General features: G+C 58.5%; 2 protein-coding genes and 1 long non-coding RNA gene across 14 annotated transcripts in view; 2 read left to right on the top strand and 1 right to left on the bottom strand.

Moving 5' to 3' along the window:
* The window catches only part of NAP1L4 (nucleosome assembly protein 1 like 4), a 73,735-nt gene extending 54,424 nt beyond the window's left edge, over nt 1-19,311 (top strand). For 10 of the 12 annotated variants that reach the window (XM_049714043.1, XM_004278060.4, XM_033402522.2 and 7 more), the window contains 4 exons: nt 109-228; nt 3,076-3,105; nt 3,550-3,606; nt 8,895-9,974. In XM_049714043.1, the coding sequence (XP_049570000.1) occupies nt 109-228; nt 3,076-3,105; nt 3,550-3,606; nt 8,895-8,933 (246 nt within the window). In that variant the 3' untranslated portion in view covers nt 8,934-9,974. Of the gene's footprint in view, nt 1-108; nt 229-3,075; nt 3,106-3,549; nt 3,607-5,423; nt 5,462-8,894; nt 9,975-18,561 lie in introns of those variants that run through there. The other 2 variants (XM_049714037.1, XM_049714036.1) reach the window with 2 other exon arrangements.
* Nucleotides 19,312-21,225: 1,914 nt separating this feature from the next.
* On the bottom strand, nt 21,226-24,544 carry LOC125965258 (uncharacterized). The gene is made up of 3 exons (XR_007478955.1): nt 23,898-24,544; nt 21,762-23,625; nt 21,226-21,363 (listed from the first exon to the last, which is right to left on the bottom strand). It is a non-coding gene; the product is annotated as an uncharacterized LOC125965258 (long non-coding RNA).
* Nucleotides 24,545-24,574: 30 nt separating this feature from the next.
* On the top strand, nt 24,575-25,726 carry PHLDA2 (pleckstrin homology like domain family A member 2). The gene is made up of 2 exons (XM_004278062.4): nt 24,575-25,070; nt 25,346-25,726. The coding sequence occupies exon 1, from the start codon at nt 24,664-24,666 to the stop codon at nt 25,057-25,059; it is 396 nt and encodes a 131-aa protein (XP_004278110.1). The 5' UTR covers nt 24,575-24,663; the 3' UTR covers nt 25,060-25,070; nt 25,346-25,726.
* The last annotated feature ends 1,721 nt before the right edge of the window (nt 25,727-27,447 follow it).

Below are 27,447 nucleotides of genomic sequence, written 5' to 3'. Positions count from 1 at the left end.
ACTGGGTGCTTCATAAGCCGAGTCACTGGAAGTGGGGGGTCAGGCATGGGCAAGGGAATGTGATGTTTACCCCACTGAAGCAAGTTAGCACTTCGCTTTTCCCCTCAGGATGAAGACTCCGAATTCACGTTAGCCTCCGACTTTGAGATTGGACACTTCTTCCGTGAGCGGATCGTGCCGCGCGCCGTGCTCTACTTCACGGGGGAGGCCATAGAGGACGACGACAACGTAGGTGGCCTGTGGGAGCCGCTGGGGTCAGAGCGGGTGCTGGCTTGGGAAGCCCAGCCGAGATTTTCATGACATCCTCCACCAGGTCCACGGGGCACTGCCCTCTGGAGTTTGGAGGAAATAGACTGGGCAGGGAGATGGCAGAGGCGGGAGAAGCAGGTCTCTCTGAGGCATCTGAGCACCACACGCCCGTGTGGGCCCGGCCAGTGACTTGTTTCCGAATGTCCTCTAAGGACCCAGGGGTTCGCTGCTGCACACGAGGTCTGTGGCTTTGGGTGACTTCTGAACACGAGGAAACTCCTGTTCACCAAGCGACGGCCAGCAGAGCCGAGTCGTGCTGGCATGTGGCATATCGACCCCAAAGAAATAGAACCCCACACTCCACAGAAAAACAGCCCGGCTGCGCAGGCCACCTTCCCCTCTGCTTGAAGGAACTCGCCCTCCCACAGTCAGAACTTGGGAGCAGGACCCCTGAGCACAGCCTGGCCAGCTGCCCCGGGCTGTCACCTGAAATGGTTCTCCATCGTGACCAAGGCCCGGTTGCCGCGAGCCCTCTTGTTGTGTGGAGATAAAGGTCTGTCCTGTGGCGTGTTGCTGGAAGTGTGCTTAGGTGCTGTTTGCTCCCTTGTGTTGAGTGCTCTGAGGTTCCTTTCTGGCGAGGTCTGTTGTGGCTGCTGGACAGGTCCGAGCTGCTTCGTGCCCTCCTTTGTGCTGAAGGCCCCCACGCAGCGGGAGTGGGCCAGCCCAGGGCGTACTGGCTACATCGCCTGACACTGGTGAGCTTCTCAGGTGCGGCCTGTCCATCCCCGGGCTGGGAGGTACTTGTGGGAATCCGGGAACACGGACACACACAGCACAGCGCAGTTTGGGGTCATCTTAGCGCTCAGGTAGTTGCTCAGACTTAAGTTTTAGGAAATGCTGGTTATGCAGCAAATTCCGGACCAGCGCTGTCCAGCGCACCTTCTGTGATGAGGGAGCTGTGCTCTGCCGCATCTGCTGCAGCAGGACTGGCACCACGTGACGCTGGGAGATGGAAGGTGCGGCCCTTGGCGGCTGAGGAACCAGGGTTTGCAGTTATCTAATGTGACCAAAAAAGATCGAGTGGCTACACACAATGGGAAACTCAGCTCTAGACCAGTGGTCTCAAGCTTTTTTGATCATACACCCATCAGTTTAAAAACTTAATTAGCAGCTCATATATATTTATTTATAGTATAGGCAGCATAGCAACTCCTGGTGAGCAATACAGTGTGTTTGCCTGTAACATCCGTGTCCATGCTCATTCATAATGCCTTTGGTGCAGGTACCGCAGGTGCAGGCACCGCAGGTGCTCAGTGTGGTCCAGGGGCTCACGTCAGCCTGCGTCTGCTGCAGCTTCAGCTCTGCCGGTTCCCACGCTTGGACCGGGGCTGGTGGTCGTCACTCCAGCTGCTCCTCAGGCTCCTGGCAGAGGAGGCTCGGTGGTACTGGGACAGAGATGAGTGCACTGACATCAGACACGCTAGGGACGATGTGGACACTGGGCATCGTTACGGGGTGAAGTGGGCGGAGGAGGAGTCCTGGTTTCGTCTTCCAAACTCAACGTGGGTCACCTCACTCGTCCCACGGGCTGCACACCCCACTGTGGAGCCTCTGCTCTGCCCGAGTGTGAGATGCCCGCGCAGAGCTCGCTCAGAAGACGGGGCCAGGGTGAAATGATGGCCTTAGAACCTCAGAAAATGGGCACTTGAGCCTGTGTGAGGCTGGTTCCAGTGCGACCTGAAATGCTGCAGTGAGAGTCTTGTCGACTGCAAGACGCTGAAAGGTCTTCTTTGTCAGAGGCCTGGAGGAAAAGGTGCCAAGACACGGTCAGATCCCAGGCCGAGCGCACCAGGCCCTGCCCGCACTGCGCTCTTCTGAGTTCCCTTTGAGTCGTTGCTGACGAGTGGGGGGCGGGGGGCTCCAAGAAGAAAAGGTTATAAGAGAAAGCTTGCTGAATCCTCACGTGTCTGTGTCAGTGCAGCCACCAGGGACAAGGGTTATTTCGTTTTGTTTGGCCTTTGACAGCAGTCTGATATTTGGGACTTGGCTGAGAGCCTGGCCAGCAGTGTCTTTGGACACACAAGACATTGAATTGAGACGTTCATTCAGCTACAGTGTTGGAGTTTCTCCCATGCACACTTTTTCTGACTTATTTTAAAGATTAACCACCAAGATTTTATTACATTTCTAAATACAGATTAAAGATTTCCCCTTGTCCGAGTTATAAAATGACATTGAAAGTCCAGTATGTGATAAAATTACGCTACTGGTTTGCTTAGATCAGCCAGTTTCCCAGTTGGACCCAGCGCACACCCAAGCCAACGGTTTCCTTTCTTCACCCCGTCTCCATCCGTAGTCTTCGTTTTGAGTGGTTTTCGGATACCTGGTATCCTATTAACATGGCAGGGCTTGTAAGCAAGCGGCCCCGCAGTTCTGGCCCTGGCTTGGAGCAGAGGTGCCGGTGGCAGACTGGCCTCTGCTGAGAGGCCAGGCCACTTCCCGCTCTCCTTAGGCCCTATACCCCTGTGGGCGCTTGACGGGCTGTGTCTGGGTCAGGTTGCCTGGGTCACGCTTTATAAAACCTAAAAACGGGGTTCCCTGGTGGCGCAGTGGTTGAGAGTCCGCCTGCCGATGCAGGGGACACAGGTTCGTGCCCCGGTCCGGGAAGATCCCACGTGCTGCGGAGCGGCTGGGCCCGTGAGCCATGGCCGCTGAGCCTGTGGGTCCAGAGCCTGTGCTCCGCAACGGGAGAGGCCACAACAGTGAGAGGCCCGCGTACCGCAAAAAAAAAACCAAAACCTAAAAACCTGTTTCCTTTCTTTTCAGTTTGAAGAAGGTGAGGAAGGAGAGGAGGAGGTAAGACATGGTTTTCGTGAGACATCATTCCCTGAGGTTGCTTTAGGCCTTCTCTGTTTGAGTGGATGAAGGTTATGAAGTCAGGGGACCACTTTAGACTCGTCTCGTGGGAAGCTGCCTTTGAAGCTTTCAGCCCTATTGAATACTACGGAAAGACACAGCAGATGGGTAGCAGTGTCCAGTTTGACCCTGCAGTTGGCTTATGAAAATGCATCTTAGAAAATAACTATTTAGCAAACCAAATCCACTTTTTCAGCAGTATGTTTATTTCAGGGTTATTTGCTAGAACAAGAAGTGTCCAAAGGAGGGGATTTAAAGAAGTATGGCTAGCAATGATTGTAATTGCTTTCCCTCAAAATCAGAGTATTGCTTTATTTGTGGCTGGTGGATCCACAAGAACTTAAGTCCTGTCTGTTCAACTAGCTCTCACTCCTTTCAATGCAGGAATTAGAAGGTGATGAGGAGGGAGAAGATGAGGACGATGCCGAAATTAACCCCAAGGTTAGTTATTTGGGGCTTCCCACGCCTGTGTATGCTACACTGTGGACCTTTTAAAACACGTTGCCCACTTTGAGGTAGTGGTGTTACAAATATGTACCTGTCATTCTCTAATTAGGAAAGTTAAAATGCACCAGGAAAATACTTGAATGAGGAGCTATTTAGACACCTGGTGTATAATTTGAGTGTTAAGTATGAGTACTAAACTGCTTTCCCAAGCTATATCTTATTTGTATAAAGTTGTTCAGTAGAGCAGCTTTACATTCCATAACTTTAATTCTTTTAAGATAATGATTTAACTGACAACATGAATAAACTTTTTTGTTTTGTGTGTTTGTTTTTGGAAAAGGTACAGAGACGGGACTTGGTGGGGGGCTTGTTTTGTTTTGTTAATGATAGGATAATGGAGTTGTAGGCATAATTTTACAACTGTACATGGGCTGAGAATACTCAAAAGACATGTCTCGATAGCTCAGATATTTGAAATAAATTAGGAAGCTTTGCAAAAAACAAAACAACCAATTAGGATGAGTGGGCAGTCCCATTAATTTTACGCCTGTCTTGAGTTTTTACTTACGGACTCAGATGAGCGTACATCAGGGACTTTGCCACTTGACACATATTTTAAATACAGAACTGTTCTAACGCTGTCCTGAAGCTGTAATTGCTCACGTGAAATGTATAGTTCACCTGACTCTTAGGACCAAATGTATCACAGGCTGTCAGAATACTAACATTACTTGGCATTGTAGAATCTTTATCTCTATTTAAGTAGACGTTGTTTGTTTGTTTGTTTACCCCCGTTGTGCCTGAAGTGGATCGTGCACTAAGCTGTCATTGTGTAGCTGGGTCTGATCACTTTATAGCACCAGATGTTCCTATGAATGCATGCTTACAGCAGTAGTTCCTTCTGGGGAAGAATTCATGGTGGGTTTAAATCCTCACTGTGCCTTATAGATACTGCTCTGGGAGTGGGCTCGGGCATGTTCATGTTTTCAAAGCCAGCCTGTCTGTTGGGGCGTCGCCGTATGGACGGCGCACCTGTGCTCAGTTCCTGAGCTGCGAGCCTAGGGCCCTGCCTTGAGTGGATCGCCCTTCACTGTCGGGTAATAATAGAACCGCGCCGTGCCCGGTCCCAGGTGTCTGTATCTGGCTGTTCTTCTGCGCTTGGGGGGCGCTGATGCACACGTTCACGGTGGGGTTTCTAGAGCAGAGATGGCTGGTTACCGTGTCCACTGCTGGACTCAAGTGCCCTGTCTCTGGTCGCTTGTCTCACTGACAGCGGCTGCTCTGTTCCCCATTTCTTGTTGTTTCCTCCTGTTGTCCGTCCTCTCTCTCCCCTTGCCAAACCTTCTGTCTCCTCTCACGTCTGGGTTTTCTAGAAGAGAATTCTCACCAAGTGATCACAGATAGCTTAACAGAAAGTAGAGACATGTCAGTAGTAAGCCTTCGTGAAGCCTTCGGTCTGTTGTGTTGGTTGGGAGTGGGCGAGGTGCCTGAGGAGGGCCCCTCGGTCAGCCACGTGCAGTCGAAATGCCCTAGTCCTGTCCCCTGGGGTCGTGACGTGACACTTCTGTTCCTCCATGTGCACCTCCTCAGAGGGCGCAGTCACATCACAGTCTGTACAAGCACAGGAAGATCAGGAAGAAGTGTTGCGGTATTAAAGGTACAGATCTGGGTGTTGAGGTTTCCCATCTCAAGGTCGATATTTTTGCAGCCCTTTGTATCATGAGAAATGGTGGCTCTTTCCTCCTGTATAATTTTGTGCATTTCATTTTCTTTCATGCTGACAGTTCCTTTCAATTTTTTTCCCCATTTAGGTGTAATTTTTGTCTGTTAATCATTCATACGTTTCTAGGTAAGGTGGAATTCCATTCATTCCTAACTTCCAAACTTCTGGTCTGTGCTTTGTAGCAATGCCGTGTTGTCGTGACTCGGTGGAGCGTCCGGGCGCACTCAGCACGTGCTGGCCTGGACAAGGGCTTTCTGAAGAGCAGTGTTTTTGTGCAGGTGTCTGTCGTGTGTGCTTTTAAAACCGACAGAAACCACGTCTGGCTCCTACTTGCTGAGCCCAGGGTTTGTCGCTGACCAAGTAACAGAGATGTAACTGGTGTGAAAGCTTTGTTGGTGATGGGGCTGCCGCCCCCCTCCCCACACCCCCCACACCCGGGAAGAGGACAGAACAAGAGGGCCCTGGGACCAGGATGCACAGGTCCCCCAGCCATGCTGGCCTCAGCAGGACGAGGTCTGCTGCCAGCTGTGATTCTTCTCGACGTGTGTCTGTTGCTTGTTTATACTTTTTAAATTCAGGTGCTACGCAGACCAATAGATAATAAAGGGGTAACTTTAATGCGCCAGGATCTTCTCTCTCAGAAGCTGCCGGCACCAGTTTTCACATCAGCGCTAGTAAGTGCTGTCAAGGTTGCTGAGGAGTGTACTGCTCGAGTAAGAAAAGGACCTGTTGTAGGTCCAAGTGAGCGTCTCAAGTCCCAGGAGCCGCCCTGTCCCCCTCTGGGGGTCATGGGTCCTCGTAGCTCTGCCCCAGTCATGAAGTCCCTCTCGTACGACACCGTCGGCTTTTGTGGGGCACCGGAGGAGGGTGCAAACAGGAGAGCCTGTGAGAAGCCAGGGCGGCAGTGTTAGCATCTAGGAGAGAGCAGGGGCTGCCCGCGTTGAGCTAAGCAGGCCAGCGGGTGGCAGCGGCTCCTGGGAGAGCAGAGCTGTGTCTCTGCACCGCAGAGCCGTGGTCTGGGGGTCTGTGAGCCCCATGCCTTCGAGGGTCCATCTGCATCGCCTTCCTGTCTTACTCGGGCGGCTGGCTTTCTTAGAAGACTGACGGGCAGGTGGGCAGACTTGGGCTAAAGGAAGCATTTTAATTAGATGAAGTGAATGTACACCTGGGATCTTTTCTGTTTTAAAGGGTCAGATCTGATCATTTAGAATTGTGTCTGCATACTGATTCCTGCTGCCCTGTGTGTCTGAAGAACATGTCAGCCAGGCTGGTTTGGCCCGAAGCCCCACTGCTCCCCACCCTGCCCGTGACTGCGAAGCATCCATAAACGGTCCAGCCTGTACCTCTGGGCGAGGAGGACTCTTCTGTGGCAGAACCACAGCCGTGCCGTCTCGCCTGTGTCGTCAGGCGCCCCGTAGAGGGGGTCGTGTCATGGGCTGTTGGGCAGGCGCTCGGGCCTCAGGCACCCAGCCCTGAGGCCATGGTGGTGGCGTGTGCTTGCTACCAGCAGTGCAAGCCCTTCTTTTCAGTGCCCGCCCCCACCAGGCAGGGTGTTGGCTGTTAGTTTGTGCCTTTGAAGCACCGACTCCCGTCCCTTGACGAGCGGCAGCATGAGAGACTGGGCTTCCAACAGCTTCGTGCCGTGGGGCAGAGGGCGCTCGGTTTAGTGCAGTGTTGCTCTGCCCTCTGTCACGGGCCGAAACTGTGGTGTCCCGGTGATGAAGCTCACATGCGTGGCTCCAGGCTTCTGCGCTGGTGCCAGGCTGGGCTGCACGTGGCCCTCGGGAGGTGGGATGCTGGTGACAGCCCAGCCCTCTGCTGCCTGGCAAGCCCCACCTTCTGCCTCCTGTCTAAACACAGCGTCCCCACCCGGCTCCCACCCTCACAACAGCCCGTCCTGGTCTTGGTTTTGGCGAGGACCCTTCCCTCTAGCAGTCTTCAGCACCCAGGGAAGGAGTTCGTTGTCAACAGACACATGATTGATGCCTTCTCCTGGTTAAAGATAGATGTGATGTCACTGAGACAGCACATTGTAAGCCGTGTGCCGCTCTGCGTTCATGGCGTCCTGTACGTCCTGCGTATGTGTTTACCCAGAGGATGTAGAGCAGCAAGCCCGCCGCCCTGTGCCGCCCGCCCCGCCGTACCACGGCCACGGCACCGTCCCACCCACTTCCTCAGCCTCAGCTTCCCTCACCTCCTTCCTTTCTGCAGATCCAGTTATGGAAACCCACACACTTCTCCCCTGTCCACAAAAGGCTGCACGCCACTGCCCCAGCCCCTGCCAGTGCTGTCCCAGTCCTGGGGCACCTCTGCACCTCCCCAGCGAGTCTGGGGCCGGCGTCTGATCCCCCTGGCCACAGTCTGGGCCACCTCCAGGTCTCCCCTTGAGACGACAGAGTTTGAGTTAGGTCTCTTTGACCTAGGATTTCTGGTCGGGGTATTTGTTTTGGTGCCCAGGCTCTTTCTTCAGCAGTGTTTCCGGTGAGCGTGTGATGGGCCGGTGCCATTGGCCCAGTGCTGGGCAGTGCTGGGCCGAGACCTGGGCCAGACCTGGAAGTCCCAGCCTGTCCCTGTGCTGTTACACTTACAAGCAAGGAGCGTAGCCCAGGGCCCCAGATTATTGTTTTGTCTGTATGCACCCTTTACACGTCATCTTTTTCATCCCTTAGGTGTGGTTTCCCAAGGAATGACCTGTAGCCCAGCTTATTCCATGCAAGGTGTCAGTTGTGTTATCCCAGATGGTTCTTCTGAACTGTGTGGTGCGGGTTTTTCTTAAGACTCCGTAGATGTGCCAAGTTGTATTCAGAGTAATGTCATCTTCGCAGCCAAGACCATAGGTTACTGACGAGTAAATTCATTTGCTAAGAAGTACTGGTGAAATCGTTACCTGTCTCTCAGGCTGCTTTTGTCCTCCACACAGCATTCATGGGGTCGCTAAGTGGGCTTCAGCGACAGGAGACGCAGCTGCCGACCACACGGAAGTGCGTCTGCTCCTTGTCTCGCTCGCGTCTTCTCTGAAAGGACGGAACTCCCAGCCGAGGGGGCTCCTGGGAGGACTGGGGCCTGGCTGTGGAGTTCTTGGTGGCCTCTCGTCCTTTGTCGGGGCGCCTCGGGCCAGGGCAGGAGGGGCTTTGCTTCAGGGCCCGGCCTGGGGGCAGGTGTGCTCCAGGCAGCGCCCGCAGCCTTGTTCACCTCGGGGATGGAGGGGAGCCAGCGCTGTTCCCCGCCTGCTCACCCCAGAGCCCAGGCGCCTGCCAGCTTTGGAACGAGGGCACTGCTGTGCGTTTAATTACTGTCTGCCACCCGAGGACCTTCCTCACCCGGAGACCCTCCTGCTGAGAATTAGAATGTCTTTATACAGAGAGAGGCAGCCCCGCTGTGACCTTGTTACTGGGAAGTTAGCTGCTTATTTGTTACTATTTTTAAAGTGTATTTGTAGTGGCCATGTTTTCAGCAAGAACGAGTGAATACTTGAGTCTTTGTTTTCGCTGTTGGTTGGAGATGCCTGGTTGATGGAATTGCTCGGTTCTCTACAAGTCTTGTTCTCTCTCGTTGACAGAAGGAGCCCAGCCAGCCCTCGGAGTGCAAGCAGCAGTGAGGCGCCGCTCGCTCGTGTGGACAAGTGCTTACGCCTAACTTGTTTTCAAGTGCATGATTTTCACTTTAACTTCTCCTTTTACTTTATTATTTTGCTTAACCTGTACAGTGGCAACTCAGATGCATTTCAGAAATAGGAGGTTTAATTCCAGCAGCACGCTCTACGGCCTTGGGTGCAGCTCAGTGGACCCGCCCAGCCCTGCCTTAGGGAGGGCCTCGCAGACCGCTGGGGCGGTGGGGTGGGGGCGGATCACTTGACGCCGGGGGCACGTGTCCAGGGCGCAGTTCCAAGGTGTGTAGATCCAGTTCACCCCTCCCGCCATCAGACGGGATTCCTGTTTCTTTGGAAGAAACCCACATGCAGTTTCCAGTTGTCTCGGGAGAGCCGGCCGGGGTTGGCATTCATCCTGCTCGCCCTTTGGCTTTATTTTCCTCGGGGCTGGGGTGAGGGTCGCGGCGCCCACTGAGCCTGAGGCGCGAGCTTGTGTGATTCATCTCGTATTTATTTCTCTCTCACGCTTGTGAGGGCTTGGGACGTGAGCTGTCCTTCGAGTTTCTGAGACCCTGTGGGCACCAGAGACCCGGTGCCCCGAGCAAGAGTTGGTGGTCCGCCCGCAGGGAAGAAGGCCTCCCTCCCGCCAGCCGTGGGCCAGGGCTGGTTCTCGGGACGCACGGACCACGCTTGGCGCTGAGGACGGGGGGGGTGGGGCTATGGGCAGAGCCAGGGTTTGCCAGGCTTCGCGGGGAGGGGCTCGGGCAGGAAAGTACAGCTTTCCCACGTAGTGTGTAAAATGTCTTGCTTTCTCGGTAGCTCCCGTTTCTCAGCCTCACATTCACCTTGTCTTAAAAGCCCTGGGTTCCGAGCGACCCGTTCTTGGCTGGAATGTGGGTGTCGAGTGTGTGACCTCTGGCCCCAGGGGCATCCACGCTGTGGCCAGGCTGTAGACTGCTCAGCCTTACTTATGATACATTTGTAACTGAATACAGTGTTTTCAATTTGTACAGACTAGTTAGAATATTCTATTAAAGTTGTGAACTGCGAGCCCAGCGCTGTGTGTGTCTTCATTGCAGGAGGCCCGGCGGGTTGGGGCACTTGGGGCGGGTGGGACTCGGACGTGGTTGCGCAGCCTCCCAGGCCGGGTCGGGTCTCTGGAGCCCCGGGCGTGGGCAGATCCGGGACTTCCGGGCTCCTGGTCTTCAGTTTTGATTTTGAGGCTTTAAAGCCCATCTTGAGTTGGGGCTGCAGTCCCACTTCACCGTCGGGGTGGGTCTGGGGTCCCCGGGTGGGCCCTTTGCTGCCCCGAGAGAGCGTCTGCTCCTTCCCCCAGCAGAGTCGTTTCTCCACGTGTGCGGGGCTGGGCCTTTCCGATGAGAAGGTTCCAGGAGGGACACTTGCTGCGCCATGGCCACGTTCGGCGCGTCTTCTCGCTGGTGCTCTTCTGGTGCTTGCGCCCTCCCTGCTTCCCTTCATTAGTGGGGAGACACCTGGTGCCCGGGCTCTCGCTCCAGCTGCCCATCTGGGGATCGGCCCAACCCGCATGCAGCACAGAAGGCGGTGCCCAGCTCGCCCGGTGCCTCCTGCCGGCGGGGCTGGCTTCTCCCGGGAGCGGTCAGAGAGAGCACACCGGGGGCCACGAGAAGAGCCAAGCAAGGCTTAGAAAGAAACGTGCTTTTGGGGTGTCCAGGACGACCATAGAGCCAGAACGTCGTCCACTCCTGAGGACCCCGGGCCAGCCGGGTCCAGACCCCCCAGAGGTGGGCGGTGGTGAGCCTCTCCCGGGCCTGCCCCGACGGCCACCGAGAAGAGACGGGGGCACCAGGGGGGCCTCGTTCCTGCAGACACGCAACAAAAACCCCATCCTTGGAGGATGCTCGGAGGCCTGCACGCCCCCCACCCAGTCCCCTCAGGCCTCCAGCAGAGCTACCATCCCTGCTGACCCCGGGCCCTCAGAGTGACCGCATTTAGGACAGCGGAGTTGACAAGTACCTATGGGGTCAGATACGGTTGCACAAAGTGACGTGCGTAGGTAACTTGCAGGGGGAGAGCGGGGACAGTTTAGTGCCGGGAGCGCCTGTCCCTCTCCTGACTGTCACCAACGGGTGGCGGTGCCGGGTTCATGCCCAGGGCAGTGACCCTGCACTCAGGCACGTGCAGGGTGCTGGCGAGTCAGGTGAGAGGCTGACTGTCTTCTCGCCGATCGGTCGGGGGCAGTGAGGGTTTGGCAGGTGGTGTGACGAGAGCCTGAGGAGACTGTTGGGGCCTCCGCCCAGCAGTCTTTGGGGCTTCAGGAGAGGAGGCGTGTGTCACCCATGTGCGAGCGGGTGGACGGTAGGTGCCGCCGCAGTTTGAGATGGCCAGGGGGTGGGGGAGGCCCTCCCTCACCCCCCAGGAGACACGATGAGTCAGGTCCCACACCCAGGGACTTCTCTGGTGGTCCAGTGGTTAAGAATCCACCTTGTGGGCTTCCCTGGTGGTGCAGTGGTTGAGAATCTACCTGCTAATGCAGGGGACACGGGTTCGAGCCCCGGTCTGGGAGGATGCCACAGCTACTGAGCCCGCACGCCTGGAGCCTGTGCTCCGCAACGAGAGGCCACAATAGTGAGAGGCCTGCACACTACAATGAAGAGTGGCCCCCGCTTGCCACAACTAGAGAAAGCCCTCGCAAAGAAACGAAGACCCAACACAGCAAAAATAAATTAATTAATAAAAAAAACTTCCTACCCCCAATATCTAAAACAAAAAGAATCTGCCTTGCAATGCAGGGGATGCAGGTTCAATCCCTGGTCGGGGAACTAAGATCCCACACACCCCAACTAGAGAAGCCCGCGCACCACAGTGAAAGAGCCCTCGTGCCGCGACTAAATGAAAAGATCCCGATGCAGCCAAATAAACATTTAAAAAAAAGAAAAATCCCACGCCCACAGTGGGCTTCGTGGCCACAGAGGACAAGCGCACCTGCCTGCCAATGGGGAACGTCCTCTGGGATGTGTTGAGAGGAGCAGAACCTGTATGGTGAGCGCACCTGTGCGTGAGTGCACACCTGCGTGAACACAGCTGCGTGTGGGTTCCCAGTCAGAGGAGCTGTGTGCCTGGGGGAATACCAGGCTTTGGTGGACCCCTTTCTGCGTTCTCTGTGGGCAGCCATGTGACGTAGTGACCAGACACAGTGGTTTTACGTCAGACCAGTGTAAACGGGGGCAGAGGGAGGGGTGTTCAGATTGCTCACATTGTGGCGCCGGGTTTATTTCCCCCATGGGTAAGAAGGGTGGGCGAGGGTGCCACGCTCGCCCGGGGCGCTGGGGCCTCAGTCTGCCACTCAGCTGTTCTGGGTACACTTGGTGGTAAGGCTGCAGCACGAAGCCCTGAGGCCGTGCCCTCCCCAGCCATGCGCTGTGGCTCTGACCCCACAGCCATGCACCTCCTGTTGGACCCTCCGGCGCCTCGGAGCGCCCTGTCTCATCCTGGGTGCTCACAGGCTCCAGGGCTCCATCAGTCCTTGCCACTTGTGCTGGAAGGTCACGGAGCGTCCAGTAGGTTTGCCCGGAGCCGTCAGCCTGGAGGCAGCGGGAGGGTGGCACTCCTGGTGGCCGGCTCTGCCTGGGAGCTGCAGCTTCCTGGGGCCCAGGCTGCTGTCACCACGGGACTGCAGCACTGCCTGCCTGCCTGGCCTCCGTCCCCACTGAGCCTCTGGACTGCCGCAAGCTGGGGAGGGCTTTGATGACCAGACCTCCCCAGCCCTGCTTCGGGGCCCCCTGTGGGCCTGGCCTTCACATTGCTCGTGAGGGGCCACCTCCCCTCCCGTGGTCTCTGCCACCCCTGCCTGCCCCCCTCCCTGGTTACTCTCCCCAGGCCACCCTTGTTCTGTCGCAGGCCGCAGGGCCTGGTTCGATGCCTCTCCCACAGGGCCTGGGTCTTGTCTGTCACACACGCTCAAAACCAAAGGGCTGGGACTTCCCTGGCCGCACAGCGGTTAAGAATCTGCCTGCCAACGCGGGGGGCACGGGTTCGAGCCCTGGTCTGGGAAGATCCCACATGCCACGGATCAACTAAGCCCATGTGCCACAGCTACTGAGCCGCACTTTAGAGCCTGCGAGCCGCAACTACTGAGCCCTCGTGGCACAACTGCTGAGCCCGCGCACCTAGAGCCCGTGCTCCACAACAAGAGAAGCCACCGCAGTAAGCCCGCGCACCACAATGAAGAGCAGCCCCTGCTCGCTGCAACTAGAGAAAGCCTGCGCACAGCAACGAAGACCCAGTGCAGCCAAAAATGAATAAATTTATTAAACCCAAAAAAACCAGGGACGACTCCAGGCCCAGCTGCCGTTCTGAGTCCCCCCCACCCCCGCCAGCCTCGGCGTCCTGACTTCCGGGTGGCGTGTGGCCTAGTGCCCCGGCCTTGGGGAGCAGGGGCTCCCTGCCAGAAGGTGGGGCGGCAGCAGTGTCTGTACCCCACATGGACTAATCCTTGGCCACAGGAGCCCAGCAGCACGGGGCTCTCGAAAGCATCACCTGAGCGGGGCCTTCCACGACGTATCTCTGACTTCCAAACCTTCCAGGCCACACGGTGACCACGGCTGCCTGGGGGCGGGCCTGGGGCTGCCCAGGGCGCTGTCTGGGTTGCGTGTTCGCTTGTCAAACTCCTCAAAGTCCCTCACGTGGGGACGTTTGGTTTTACGTATGTAAATTATACTTTAGTGAGGCTGATTTTTCAAAAGCCCCACAAGTTGGGGAGATTCCACTTAAAACTCTGGTTTTCCCCTTTAGGAGTTGGGAGTTGTGGCACCTAGGGCCTGGGGTGGCGACAAAGCGTCCCAGGCCGCTCCGCCCCCGGTGGCCAGCCTGCTCTGCTGGTCCATGGCTCCCACTTGGTGGGGCAGGGGCCAAGCAGAGACCCGACCCCCCTTCCAGGGCCCCGCAGTCCCCCCAGGCCCAAGGGCTCCCTTCTTTTTTTTTAAATTTGTTTATGTATGTATTTTGGGCTGTCCTGGGTCTTGGTTGCTGCGAGGGCTTTTCTCTAGTTGCAGCGAGCAGGGGCTGCTCTTGTGCGCGGGCTTCTCATTGCGGTGGCTTCTCTTGTGGAGCACGGGCTCTAGGCCTGCAGGCTTCAGTAGTTGTGGCATGCGGGCTCAGTAGTTGTGGCGCACGGGTTTAGTTGCTCTGTGGCATGTGGGATCTTCCCGGACCAGGGCTTGAACCCGTGTCCCCTGCATTGGCAGGCAGATTCTTAACCACTGTGCCACCAGGGAAGCCCAAGGGCTCCCTTCTTTAAGCCCAGGCTGTCACGGGCCAAGCTGGGCTTCTGCTCCCTGAGCGCTTTTGTGGGGGCCGTGGGGGGTGGGGTGGGGTTCCCTCCAAGCCTTGCCCCAGAGGTGGGCAGCTGGGCTGTCTTGGTAGTGCTGCTGACCTCTGACCTGCCCTCTGCTCAGACTGTCTCCTCCACACCTCCCAGCACCGCTCCCCCCCCACCCCCGCCTCTGAGTGCCCAGTGGGCTGGGCAACGCTGGGTGGGCTGCAGAGGCCTGGTGGGAGAGGGGCCACCTCCAGCTGCACCCTGAGGGAGCCCCTGGCCACCAGCCAAGCCCCTGGTTGCAGCAGGGGCTGTCTCCGGGGCTGGGGCCCTGCTGGAGGGCACTGTCCCAAGCGTGGGTGGCCCCTGGCTCCCTGCCAACGGCCTGCCCGGCGCAGCCACACCTGGGCTTTGGCCCCTGCTTCCGAGTCCTTCCGAGCAGCTTCCTTCCTGTGGAGGCGGACACGTCCTCCCAGCCCCAAGCTCAGAGGGCAGAGCCCCGTGGGGGGCGGGAGCCCATGACCTCAAACCCAGCCATTCAGGCCCCCGACAGCAGGACCTCCAGAACCCCTCCCCGGCCCTGGCTGAGCTTTCGGTCCCTCTGAACTTGGTGTGATTCTCCGGGTACCTTGTCTGCCTGGGATCCGCCTCACAGCCTCGGAGCCTGGGGCCCCCTGTCTGTGGATTCCCACTGGGCGCTGACCCTGGAGACCCCCTTCAGCCCTGCCTCCTCAGGCCGCGGGGAGGGTGAGGCTCACACACACCCCGAGGCCAAGTCACTTGGTATGCCTGGGTGGAGCCCCCGTCCGCCCCGAGGTGTCTCCACCCGGCCAGTCACTGAGCCAGCCTGGCCACGCAGACTCAGCTCCAGGGCGGTGGCCGGATGTGACTTTTCCATGGCAACCTAACAGGCCTGGCCTGGCCCGGCCCAGCTGGGCTCCAGGCTCGTGGGCTCTGTGGACCTTGCCCAGGCCCAGGAGGACAGGGGCAGGAGACCCCACAGACATGCCCTCTGCGGGCTCTTCCCTCTCGGGCCGGGCTCCAGGGCCCCTCTGCAAGTCTGGGGGTGTCCACCAAGCCTCAGCCTCCCCGGCTCACGCATCTGGGCTGTGAGGAGACCCATCACTTGCCACCCTGGGGATACGGGAGAGGAAGCCTGCGCGTGAGGCCAGAGCCGCCCTCCTACTCCGACCCCGGGCACGGGTAGGGCTGCCCACGCCACCTCCCCAGTGCCTGCCAGTTGGGAGCTCTGGGCCTCAGCGAGCCTGGAGCGTGCGTCTCGGGGGACGGGCAGGCACTGGGCCAGCGTAGTCTGGGCTGTTCTACCATGGCCCCGTTTTTGGCAGGGGGCTGGAAGGTGCCAGCAGAGCTCCTGGAGCTGCCCTCCCAGGGATCAGGACCCTGACCTCCTGAGAAGGAGGAGAACCAAGTAGAGGATGGAGCCCAGCCCCCAGGCTGTGACCCAGAGAGGTCACCTTTCCCAGCTCTGCAGTGGAAGTGGGGGAGGGAACCGTGAGAGGCACCCCCAGGCCCGGTCCTTGGGGTCCCGTCACAGGGCAGGGCTGAGGGGCTCCAAGGACGATGGGAGGAGACTGGCCCTGAGGAAGGGGCTGGGCCGGGGTCTTTCCTCAGGCTTTCAGCACAGCCTATCTGATCTCCAGAACTGGAAGGTAATAGACCTGTGTTCTTCACAGCGTGTGGTCGTTTGTTACAGTAGCCCCAGAACACTCGTGCAGATGGCCACAGGCCGCCGGGCTAGAGGCTGGGACAGGAGTTGCGCCGGCGGGCGGGTGGTGGTACAGAAGCAGGAGGGTGGACTTCAGGAAGCAGGGAAGAGAGTGCCCGGCCTCTGGCCTGCAAAGTGGGAGGCACAAGGGGACACTGTGTAGAGCATGAGATACCTGGGGTGGTGTGTAGGGGGGCCTGGAGACCCTGGGCCAGGACGCCCAGCCCCTCAGCAGCTCATGGGTGGGGGGCCAGGATGGGGCTGGTGGATGGGAGGGGCCACGGGCAGAGACCAGCCCCGAGACTGCGGTGCCTGGTGAGGGGCTGATTGTCCAAAGAAAGCACAGTCTCTACCCAGAGGAGGGGCCGAGGGGACCCCCTAACCAGGTCCCACCGGCTCAGGCCCCTCTGAACATCCCAGACCTGCTCTCCTGGCCTCTGGCTCCCCTCCTGGCCAGGAAGTACTTCCATCTGGATTCCAGACATCCGAGGAGCTCCGTCTCCTTGTCTGTGCCTGGGGAAACCAGGTGATGTGGAGAACTCCTACTCATCCTTGAAAACCCAGCTCAGAGCTCACCGGTGGTCCCTGGGAAGCCTGGACCTTACCACCCACGGTCAGCTAACGACCCCATCACTCTTGTCCGGTCCCCATCTGCCATCAGACTGGGCTGCAGGCCCAGGAGAGGGTGAGAAGGTGTGGATGGGAGGGCGGGGCAGGCGCAGCACCGGACTCCCTGGGGGCTGTATCAGTGTCCAGGGGCTGCTGCAACTGACCACAAGCTGGGTGGCTTAACTTTCACGGTTCTGGAGGCCAGAAATCCAAAATCAAGGTGTTGGCAGGGCCACGGTCCCTCCAGTGGCTCTAGGGAAGGGTGCTCCTGCCCTTTCCAGCTTCTGGGGCTCCAGGCACCTCTGGGCTGTGGCCGCGTCCCGCCAGCTTCTCTCTGTTGTCACGTGGCCTCCTCTTCTCCTGTGTCTCTGATGAGGACACGTGTGCTGGCATTCAGGCCCCTCGATAATCCAGGAGCAGCTCCTCCTCTCAAGGTCATGAATTTAATCGCATCTTTTGCCATATAAGGTCATCACCTCCATCCATCTCCAGAACTTCCCATCTTCTCAAACTGACGCTCTGTCCCCGTTAAACACTCACGCCCCTCCCCTCCCCCAGCCCCCACTGTCTACTTCCTGTCTCTGTGAATGGCAACTCTGGGGACCTCATGTGAGTGGGACCCTATTCACTCTTTTACTGTATAAGGTCACATTCACAGGTTCTGGGATGAAGACGGACACATCTGTTGGGGGAGGGCCACCGTCACCCCCTACAGAAGCTGTTCAGACAGACACAAGCATGTGAAGAGCAAAGACGGCAGACACATGGGGCTCAGAGAAACGCCCCTGGAGACTGGACCCCGTTTTGGGCCACAGTTGGTAATACGGAGCGTCCATTGTTCGGCCAGCTTTGGGGAAACGGGCACCCTGACTGCCAGGAGGGCTGTAAATGGGTTGGCAGGCAATCTTGTCTGAGTTGTGACACGTTTAACTCAGCAGTTCATGTCCTCCCGGCTGTCTTGGTGAAACGCTGCACATATGGGTATGGTCAGCGGCACACAGACACTCCGGCAACATTGCCCACAGGAACTGCAGCCTGAGGCCCAGCACAGGAGGTGATCAGATGAGAGTGTGGCCGGTGGAAGGGAGGCGGACTCATGGGGGACACCCACGACCTAGAAGGAAACAAGACCTGTCCGCCTTTCTATCAAACATTAAAAACGCAAGCTCGTGTCTGCAGACGTGGATATTCACATTTTCCAAGTTGTGCTAGGATACACATTACATACAATTTAGCATCTTAACCATTTCTAGCAGCTTAGCCAGCTCAGTGGCGTTAAGTTCATTCACGGTATTGGACAGCCATCCCCACCATCCGTCTCCAGGACTTTCCACCTTCCCAAACGGACACTCTGTCCCCATGAAACACTCACTCCTCTCCCCTCCCCCAGCCCCTGGCCCCCAACGTCCTGCTTCCCGTCTCTATGGATTTGACGACTCCAGGGACCCCACGTGAGTGGAATCAGACAGCATTTGTCCTGTGTCGGGCTTATTTCACTGAGCGTGATGTCCCCAAGGCTCATCCCCATTGTAGCCTGCGTCACGATTTCCTTCCTTTTTAAGGCTGAGTAATACTCCATTGTGTATATGGACCACGTTTTGTGTATCCGTTCATCCACGGACGGGCACGTGCTTCCGCCTTTGGCTGCTGTGAACACGGGTGTGCAACCATCTCAAGTCTCTGCTCGCTTCTTTTGGGGACAGACCTGGAAGTGGAATTGCTGGATCACATGATAATGCTATTCTTAATTTTTTTGAGGAAACGCCAATGCACTTTTTATTGGGTTGGCCAAAAAGTTCTTTTGGTTTTTAAGTAAAAACACATTTTTCATTTTCACCAAGAACTTTATTGAACAACATATTCACCCTTTCGTTCCATTTACCTTCTGCCGTTTTTCAGGCAACTTCATAATTCCATCTTCCCAAAACTTTTTATCTTTTCGAGCAAAGAACTAATCCAGGTGCCTTTTACAGTCTTCTAATGAATTGAAATTTTTTTCCATTAAGGGAATTTTGTAAAGACCGAAATAAATGGAAATCCGAAGGTGCAATGTCTGGTGAATAAAGCGGATGAATCAGAACTTCTTGGACACTTTTCATCACTTGAGAGCAGTATCTGTTGGAATTAATCGTTTGGCGTTCTGCAAGGAGCTCATAATAGAGGACTCCCTTCCAATCCCACCCTATACACAACATCACCTTCTTTGGATGAAGACCGGCCTTCGGTGTGGTTGGTGGTGGTTCATTTCGCCTGCCCCACGATCTCTTCCGTTCCACGTTATCGTACAGTATCCACTTTTCATCGCCCGTCACAACTTGTTTTAAAAACGGAACGTTTTCGTTACGTTTATGTAGAGAATCGCATGTGGAAATACGGTCAAGGTTTTCTTCGCTTAATTTATGTGGAACCCAAACATCAAAGCGATTCACATAACCAAGCTGGTGCAAATGATTTCCAGCGCTTGATTTGGGTATTTTGAGTATTTCGGCATATTTTGAGTATGTCGGCTGTCTCCCGCGTGGTGTAACATTGATTTGTTCTAAATTAATGTCTCGATTTGATCACTCTCCACTTCAACGGGTCCACCTGACCATGGAGCATCGTCCAGTGAGAAATCTCCAGCACGAAACTTCACAGACCACTTTTGACACGTTCGATCAGTCACAGCACCGTCTCCATACACTGCACAAATCATTTTATGCCTTTCAGTTGCGTTTTTACCTTTCTTGAAATAATAAAGCATAATATGCCGAAAATGTCGTTTTTCTTCCATCTTCAGTATGAAAATGGCTACAGAAAAATTCACCAATTTTGATAAGTTTTTTAAATGCACGCTGATATGATAGCTGTCACAATACAACCTAACAAAATTGTTTTGAATACAGTTAAAGACAACTGAGCGCTATCAGAGCCATCTCACGGAAAAAAACGAACACTTCGGCCAACCCAGTTACAAGGATCAGAGGTCACTTAACCGCATCAAGAGTGGACCTGAGGTGGGGTCGCGAGAGAGGAGCGCCCAGAACTTTGAAATAGAGCTTTGAAATCATTTCAGCCAGTTTTTACTTTTTATGTCAACAATTGGTAACTATTTTGGTAAATGTTTAAAGTAGTAAAGAACTTGATTACAATACACATGACAGGGACTTCCCTGGCGGTCCAGTGGTTGAGACTCCATGCTTCCGCTGCAGGGGGCACAGGTTCGATCCCTGGTTGGGGAACTAAGATCCCGCGTGCTGCGCAGCACGGCCTAAATAAATAAATAAATAAATCTTTAAGGAAAAAAAATACACATGACCGAAAAGAGAAAACAAAAATACACATGACAGGGTCCCACCCCAGACCTGCTGCACAGACTCTGGGGTCAGGGTGGGCAGGAGCAAGATGTTCTGTCCTGTGATGACGCAGCCCAGGCAGCTGCAAGGGCTGAGCACCGTCCAGAAGGTGGTGGCCATGCCTTGCCCACTCGCCCTCCCCCCTTTCCTGTATTTTGTTCATACATTCATCCGAGATTCCAGAAAGGTCCGTTGTCCCCGTGAACCAGGCCCTGGGCAGTCTCTGCTGAGTGACAGGAATGACAGCTGGCTCCCCTACCCGCTCCGCATTCTGTGATGATGGGAGAGGCCCCTCCTCTCAGCTCCCCCAGGCCTGGACCAGCCTGGCCCTGTCCCCGCCACCAGACCCCCCCCACCCCGCCCCGAGGTGTTCTGGTTTCACAGACGAGCAAACAGTCTCCACCGACATCGGTTGCTCTGAGCAGAGAGCTGGGTCTCTTGGACAGGGAGGTAAATGCTTTTTAGGCTCACTCACTTCCAAAAACACTTCGCGAGTGCCTGGGCTGGGCCCTGAGGGCCCCAAAGACTAAGACATCGTCACTGCATTTTAGGAGCTGGTAGTGACTTCTGAGCAGGGTACTGAGGGATGAATGGGCGCTTGCTAGGACCCAAGAAGTAAAGGCGCTCTGGGTGGTGTGTCACTGTTTCTCTTTCGATCCCCAGCGCCTTGTGAGGTGGGGCCTGCCTGTCGGACTCCAGCTGAGGGGCTCAGGGAGCCAGACAGAGGGATGAACCTGAGAGACCAAGGCCAGGCTGACAGTGAGAGCCTGAAACCAGCTGGGGACAGGCGGCCTGCCTCCCGCCCTTGGACCTCTCACTTTTCCCAGGCTGCAGCTTTGGGGAGAGGGACTGAGGGCAGGCCTGAGTCACAGGCCACGGCCAATGGGCTATGTGGGGCTCAGGTCAGGTGACATCAGGCCACTTCTCAGGTGCTGCAACTCCAGGCAGCTGGGGCCTCCCCGCCCCCCGCTGCCCCCGGCCCTCCCCAGGCTTGCATGGAGCAGGCAATGGAACTCCAAGGCCTGGCAGTCACGTGGTTGGTGGGAGCAGGCCAGAGGGTGTGCCCCGGCAATCCCAGAAGGCTTCCTGGAAGAGGCAAGAGGTGGGGGGGTGTCTTCCAGGCAGGGGAGCAGGGGACCTGTCCTCAGGGCTGTCCCTGAGCACTGCCACTCACAGGAAGAGCCCCAGGCACAGGGTCTGCCGTGATGCACAGCTTCCTCATCTTCCTTTCGCCAGGCTGGTTGGGCCAGAGCCTGGAGGGCCTGGCCTCGTCACCGCTGGGGAAATGACCTCACTCGGGGAGTTTCGAAGAGGTGTCCTCTCTCTGCCCCAGCTGCCTGACATCCTCACCCAGCTGGAAGGGATGACAGGTGTCCCCAGCCGGATGTCTGGGGACCAGTCTCGTCTGCCTGGTGGGACAGGGGGTGGGGGGTGAGGGTCTCCTCAGGCTCCGCGTGAATCCCGGATGCGGCCCTTGGATAAATATTAGTAAACTTGGCTCAGACCTACGCTCTCTGACGCCACTGTCTCGAGGCGAGGCCCCGCGCTGGCCCCTCCCCGTCTGAGAAGCAGCCACCGAACATCCCCAACCCAGAACCTGCTCAGCCCTTCAGGCAGAGGCTGGTTCCTGCCCCCAGGCGCGGGATGCAATAGGACGGATCTGAATTCTACTGGCGGGCTGGGTGACCTCTGCTGAGCCACTTAACTTCTCTGAGGAGCCCCACCCGTTCCTTGCAAACACCAAGAAAGCAACCCAGCGCCCCCCCCCTCACGGGGTGACCCTGAGGAAGAAAGCAGGGCCCACACGGGCCTCCCCGAGGGTGCCAGGCCCCTGACCCTCAGTCTGGGGCTCCTCCCTCCCCAGCACCAACCTGGCCTGGCGCCCTGATGGGCCGCAGCCCGCATCCGCACTGGGGGCCTCGGTCCCCTGCAGGAAGCCAGCCTGGTGGGTCCTCTGGGCTCCTAGCTATCAAATGGTTCAGGGGTGTCTCCCTGAGAGACCTTCGCTGGGGTTGCAAGGTCAGCGCTTTGCTTCCTCCTCATGTTCCAGAGGGACCCTCAGACGGGCCTGCTTCAGGCGTGGGGACAGGGTCCCCTCCTTGCTCTGGGTTCCTGCTGGTTTGGCCAGGCGGCCCACGGGCCTCTGGCTGGAGGGGTTTCCAGGCCCCCCGGGGCAGGGGCGTTGGTGGTGAAGCTGCCTGGGGGGGATTTCCACCAGCCCATCCCCATCCTCCGGGGAGAGTGGCAGTGGGCTCCCCACCCCCTGTGACCTGCTTTCCCAGCTCCCGTGGACGCCCACCTCTCAGACCACCCCCCCCCCCGCAGGTCATTGGTCACCGACTGACTCTCCCCAGAAAGGCCTGGCTGTTGGGGACAAAGAGAGGAGCGCTGGGTGGGCATGGCGGAAGTGCAGCTCACCTGGCCTCACCTGGTTTTCAAGACCTCTCACATCCCTTCCTGTCTCTCTTGCCCCGCCCTCCCTGGGGCCTCCGCTACCACGTCTGTGAAATGGGGCTGGAAGAATGCCCACCTTGGGCCTCGCTCACCTGGGCTCCTTGGGAATCCCCCTGTGGCACCCCGCCCTCCCCATGGAGACCTCCAAGCTGTCCTCTTGCCCACCCCCAACCCCATACTCCCCAGGGCAGGCAGGGCTTCTCCCCTCTCCCCTCTCCTCGGGGTCCTAGCACCAGCCAGGCTTACAGACACACAGTAGGTGCTTAAGCAGTGCCGAGTGTCTGTGGTTTGCCTGGCCCTGAGGTTCCAATGACTGGCCCCCGGGTGGGGGAAACGGGCTGGTGGGCCTTGGAGGGGTCCCGGCAGAGCGCTGGACACCCAGGGGGCTCACAGTGGCTTCCTAGAGGCAGCAGCCTGGCCCCTGGGCTGCCTCTCCCGTGGCCCCGACAGCCCAGGGCCCCCTCAGGACAGAGAGCCTGCGGGAAGGCGGGTCAGCAGTCTCACCCCGCCTGATGCTGGAATCCCCTTTACCAGCTCTGCTGGGATGCCTGTAGTGATGGGGAGCTCACCCCCTTATAAGTCTGCCCTGTGTTGTCTTGAGGGGAGATCTGTCTCCCCACCCACCCACCCTGTGCTCCCTTCACCCTCTGGCCTGCCACCCCACGGGCCTGCCGATTCCAGCTCCGCCCCTCCCCCCAACACTGACCAGCATCCCTATGCTTGTCCTGTGCTCCCTCCCGCAGGCCAGAGTCCTGGGCACCCCCTGCCCTCTGCCACACCGCTGACAGTTGCCCTGGACGCACAGGTGGGTGTGTCCATCTGCAGAGGCCTGGCCCAAGCCACTCATCTGAGCCAGCGGTGCACCTTATTCCTCACGGTGACCCTGAAGGGCCAGGGTTGGGACTTGCCCAAGGCCGCAGAGCGGGGGCAGGTGGGGCAGGGTTGGCTCCACGGCCGGCCGGACGGTCCCGCACCCAGAAGGTCCCACATTGGCTTTATGCTCTGCCTTCACAGTCCTGAAAATATCATTAATACTTTTTGAACCAGGGTACCTGCGTTTCCATCTTGCACCAGGAGGGGGCGTGGCTCTCACAGCCCCAACGGACTCGTGCCCTCCTTGCTCCCCTTGCTTTGCACCACCTGCCCAGGTCACAGCCCGGCGGGGTGTTGGAAGGTGCTGGCCCCGGAGCGGCTGGGGCCCCCGTAGATTCCCTTCTGCCGCCACCCCCCCCCCGCCCCCCGGGAACCCTGGAGGAGCCAGCGATCACTTCCTGTTAAACCCTTTAAAGGAAGAGGGTAAAAAAAAAAAAAGGAAGAGGGTAAATAAAAAGACTTGTCCTGCTGGCAGGGCATGACTCAGCCGCCCCCGGCCCGGCCCAGGCCGAAGGCCCCTCTGCCCCCCACGCACCAGCGCGCTCCGCGCCCCCTCGGCTCCCAGCACCTCTGGCGGGTTCGCCGGTGCGTCCTCCCTCCCCCCACGTACAGCCGCCAGGAGGGCCCAGGGAGCGGGACAGGCCCCCGGGAAGGGAGCTGGGAGCGGCCCTCACACTTACTGAACACTAAGGGGAGCTGTTCTAGCATTTTCCGTGCGTTGCCTAATCCAACAAGTGTCATCGTCCCCCATTTTACAGAAGAGAAAACTGAAGTTCAGAACACCTGCTCTCCCGGTCGGCCCGACGACCCAGGGGGAAGAGGGCAGGTCGTCCCAGGCGCGCCGGCCGGCGGGTGGCAAGATGGGAGATAAGGCCGGCTGGGGCAGGGCCACCGAAGGGTCTCCCCGGGGGCCTGGGAGGAACTGGGGCCGCGACTGCATCTGCCCCACGAGCGGCAGGGCTGGGTGTCGGGGCGCCTGGAGGGTGGAGGTCTGAGTCCCGCCGTCACCGCGCCCCGGGCTGTCCCCGGCCTCGGGCGCTTCCCGCGGCTCCCCGGCAGTGAGTCACCGCGGGCAGGGCGGGCCGCAGCGCATTCCTCCGTGGGGCCGGCGTCCGGGGCGGGGTGGGGGACATTGAGTCGCCCCACGGGGCCACGGATCTGGGGCGCCGGGGGAACGGGCTGCAGACAAGGGGAAGGGGGGGCGACCACGGCGACCCGGGGTGAGGGTGCGGCGCGCAGCCCCGGGGTGGCCAGGCTGGGGGGACCGGGGCGGGCTGGGCCCAGGAAGGGGGCGCGGGGCGTGGCCGAGAGGGGGCGTGCCCGGGGCGGGCCGGACGGAGCGCGTGGGGCGGGGCCGCTATAAAGACGGCGCCGGGGCACCGGGGCGCATTGCAGAGGCCGCCACCACCGGAGCGCCTTCGCTTCTGCGAGCTGCACCCGGCCGACATGAAGACCCCCGGGGAGGTGTTGCGCGAGGGCGAGCTGGAGAAGCGCAGCGACAGCTTGTTTCAGCTGTGGAAGAAGAAGCGCGGCGTGCTCACCCCTGACTGCCTGAGCCTGTTCCCCACCGGTCCCGGCGCGCGCCCCAAGGAGCTGCGCTTCCACTCCATCCTCAAGGTGGACTGCGTGGAGCGTACGGGCAAGTACGTCTATTTCACCATCGTCACCACCGACCGCAAGGAGATCGACTTCCGCTGCGCGGGCGAGAGCTGCTGGAACGCGGCCATCACACTGGCGCTCATCGACTTCCAGAACCGCCGCGCCCTGGAGGACTTCCGCAGCCGCCAGGAGCGCGCCGCGCCCGTCGGGCAGCCCGAGGCCGGGACGGCCCGCGCGCCCTGAGCGCCGCCGCGGTGAGTGCCGCCCGCCCGCCCGCCCGCCCGCTGGACGCGGTCCTCGGGGAGGATGATGTCGACCTCGGACGTCGGGGGGAGGTCCTGCCCTGTCTAGGGAACGCTGTCGAGAGGGGACTGGGGGCCTCGCCAACGCGGCGCGGCTGGGGCGCGCGGCAGGAGCCGTCGCTTGCGCCTTCCGTGTCCGGGCCTCGGGAGACCCACTGGCTGGACTCCGGCTCGCTCAGCCACCGGGCTCGGGCACAGCTCCCTGAACCTCCCCGCTCTCCCCACAGGAACCACACACTGGACGAGTCGGGCCGGACGCGGGCCGCGCCGGCAGGAGTTCAGGGAATGTCCGGAGCGGCAGAAGCCCCGGCGGCGCCCAGCCACTGACCACGGCGAAGACAAAGGCCGGGGCTGCGTCCTGCCCGGCAGAGAAGGACCCTCCCGTGCGGAGCCGCAGAGCCTCGCCCCCGCTGTGCGGGTGCATTAAATTATTGGACTATCTATGTATTTATTTTGATGGTATTTGTGTTAAAACCATCTGTCTTAATATATATACATATATATATATGTGTATATATATGTGTGTGTATATATATATATATATATGTGTGTGTGTAATCAATGTGTCCATTCCAAATAAATTACCTGACTTGTTCTCTTTTCTACCAGCCGGTGTGGTGCAGTGAGCTTCCTGCGGGAGGCGAGTGGGTGGCCCCTTCATTCAGTGTGTGTTAGTTGGGGGGAGCGGCCACCCCAGGTGTCCGAAGGGCAAGGAAATGCTCTTTGAATGAACACCGTTATCCACCGGACCCTGGCCGCACCATCGCTGGAGGCGGGGAAGTGCCCTGGGAGTGGCCCTGACTTCCGCTCCCGGGTGTGGAATGGGGAGGACAGGGCCCCGGCTTGCTCCCGGAAGCCACTCACAAAATGCCCCTGTGAGGTCATCACGCCTCCCCCATCTGAGCTGCTCCGGCCCTCGGTGGGGTACCCGACCCTAGCTGCCCCCTCCCGCCCCTGCCCAGCCCCCTGAAAGGAAGCCTTCAGGCCTCTGGCTGCCCACCGGCCGCACTCCTCTTAACATGCTGCCAGCCAGTGCCTGACGTGCGGGGCCAGCAAGGTGGGCAGTGCTTCTGGGCCAACGGGAGACAGGCCTGCACCATTTCTGCCGGCGTGGCAGGAGGCTGAGGCCTCCGAGTGGCCCAGGATGTGACATCAGGATGGGGAGGCCTGAGGTCCTGACAAGCGGGCAGCTTCTGCCCTTCCTGCCCGCTGGGACCCTGTGCATCCAGGGTTGCCCCCAAACCCCCAGGCTCCGGAGGGGAGGTGTGCCCCTCCACCTGGAAGGGCTGTGGGTGATGAAGAAGCCTAGGATGGAAGAAAGGGACAGGACGCTGATCCTGGCCTAGCCAGGGGACCTTCATTTCACCTTTGTGGCTGGAGGGAGCCAGGTGTGGGGGGCAGAGGTGAGGGGAGTGAAGGACCAAAATTGGGCCCTAATGTCAGTCCCTTACCCTTGATTGGGGGGGGCACCATCACAGGCCTCCTAACCGGGTGGCAGGGGTCAGACTGGGGAGGGGCTGTCCCTCTGCTGGGAGGCCTGCAGGAGCCTGGGTGCTGGGTCCAGAGAAGAAACCATTCCTGCCATGAATTTTCTCCTGAACAGCACTGTGAAGCCCCTGTGCAAATGGGGAGGGGGCTCCTTCAGAGAGTAGAAAAGACCAGCCCCAGGGTGCGCCCCCATGCTGCCCTACCCTGGAGACCCCTCCCACCTGACCCTCTGGGTGAATGACCAAAGTCAGCGGGTGGGACCCCAGTTCCTGGCGGGGCTCAAGTGGAGGCAGGGTCCGGCCTGAGCCCTCGGGCCGGGAGGGTGGGCGGACCTTGGCTCTCTGCGGCCCCTCCAGTTGGGGCGTGAGATTCTGAGGTCGGGGTTTCTGCGTTGAACAGCTTCTTTTAAAGGCAGCCTGTGGGGGAGGGGTAGCCTTCCTGGTCTCAAGGGCGTCTGTAGACACCTGACAAGGTTGTCCTTTCCATACTGGTCATGGGGCACGGCAGCCTGCTGGCCTCCCTGTGTCTGGTACCCCTTCTCTGTAGCACCTGAGCTGGGAGGTGGGGGGGGGGGGGAGGCACAGCTCTCCAGTTCTCAAGCCTGGATGCCTGGTCCTCCCCACGGGGCTCCCCAACACTGAAATGAGGGTTCTTTTCCTAGATCTCCTCCCAAGCCTCAAAAGTCCTGATCTTTTCAAACAACCGTGTCCTCTTTCTGTTCACGAGTGGAAGCAATTTCAAGGGCTGAGGAGGGTGTGCGGGCAGCGCGTGCTCGGCCCCAGGCCGGGGGTTGGTGTGGGGTGGGGGGTGTGAAGGGGTGGGGTGAGCACGGAGCTCCCTG

The sequence above is a fragment of the Orcinus orca genome, chromosome 8 (genome assembly GCF_937001465.1).
Source record: "Orcinus orca chromosome 8, mOrcOrc1.1, whole genome shotgun sequence".
NCBI classification, from domain to species: Eukaryota; Metazoa; Chordata; class Mammalia; order Artiodactyla; family Delphinidae; genus Orcinus; species Orcinus orca.
Note: the sequence above shows the minus strand (reverse complement) of the source record. Positions and strands in the feature narration are given on the sequence as shown.

Coding starts and splice junctions, on each gene's coding strand:
- PHLDA2 (XM_004278062.4), top strand. CDS start 24,664: ATGAAGACCCCCGGGGAGGTGTTGCGCGAGGGCGAGCTGGAGAAGCGC.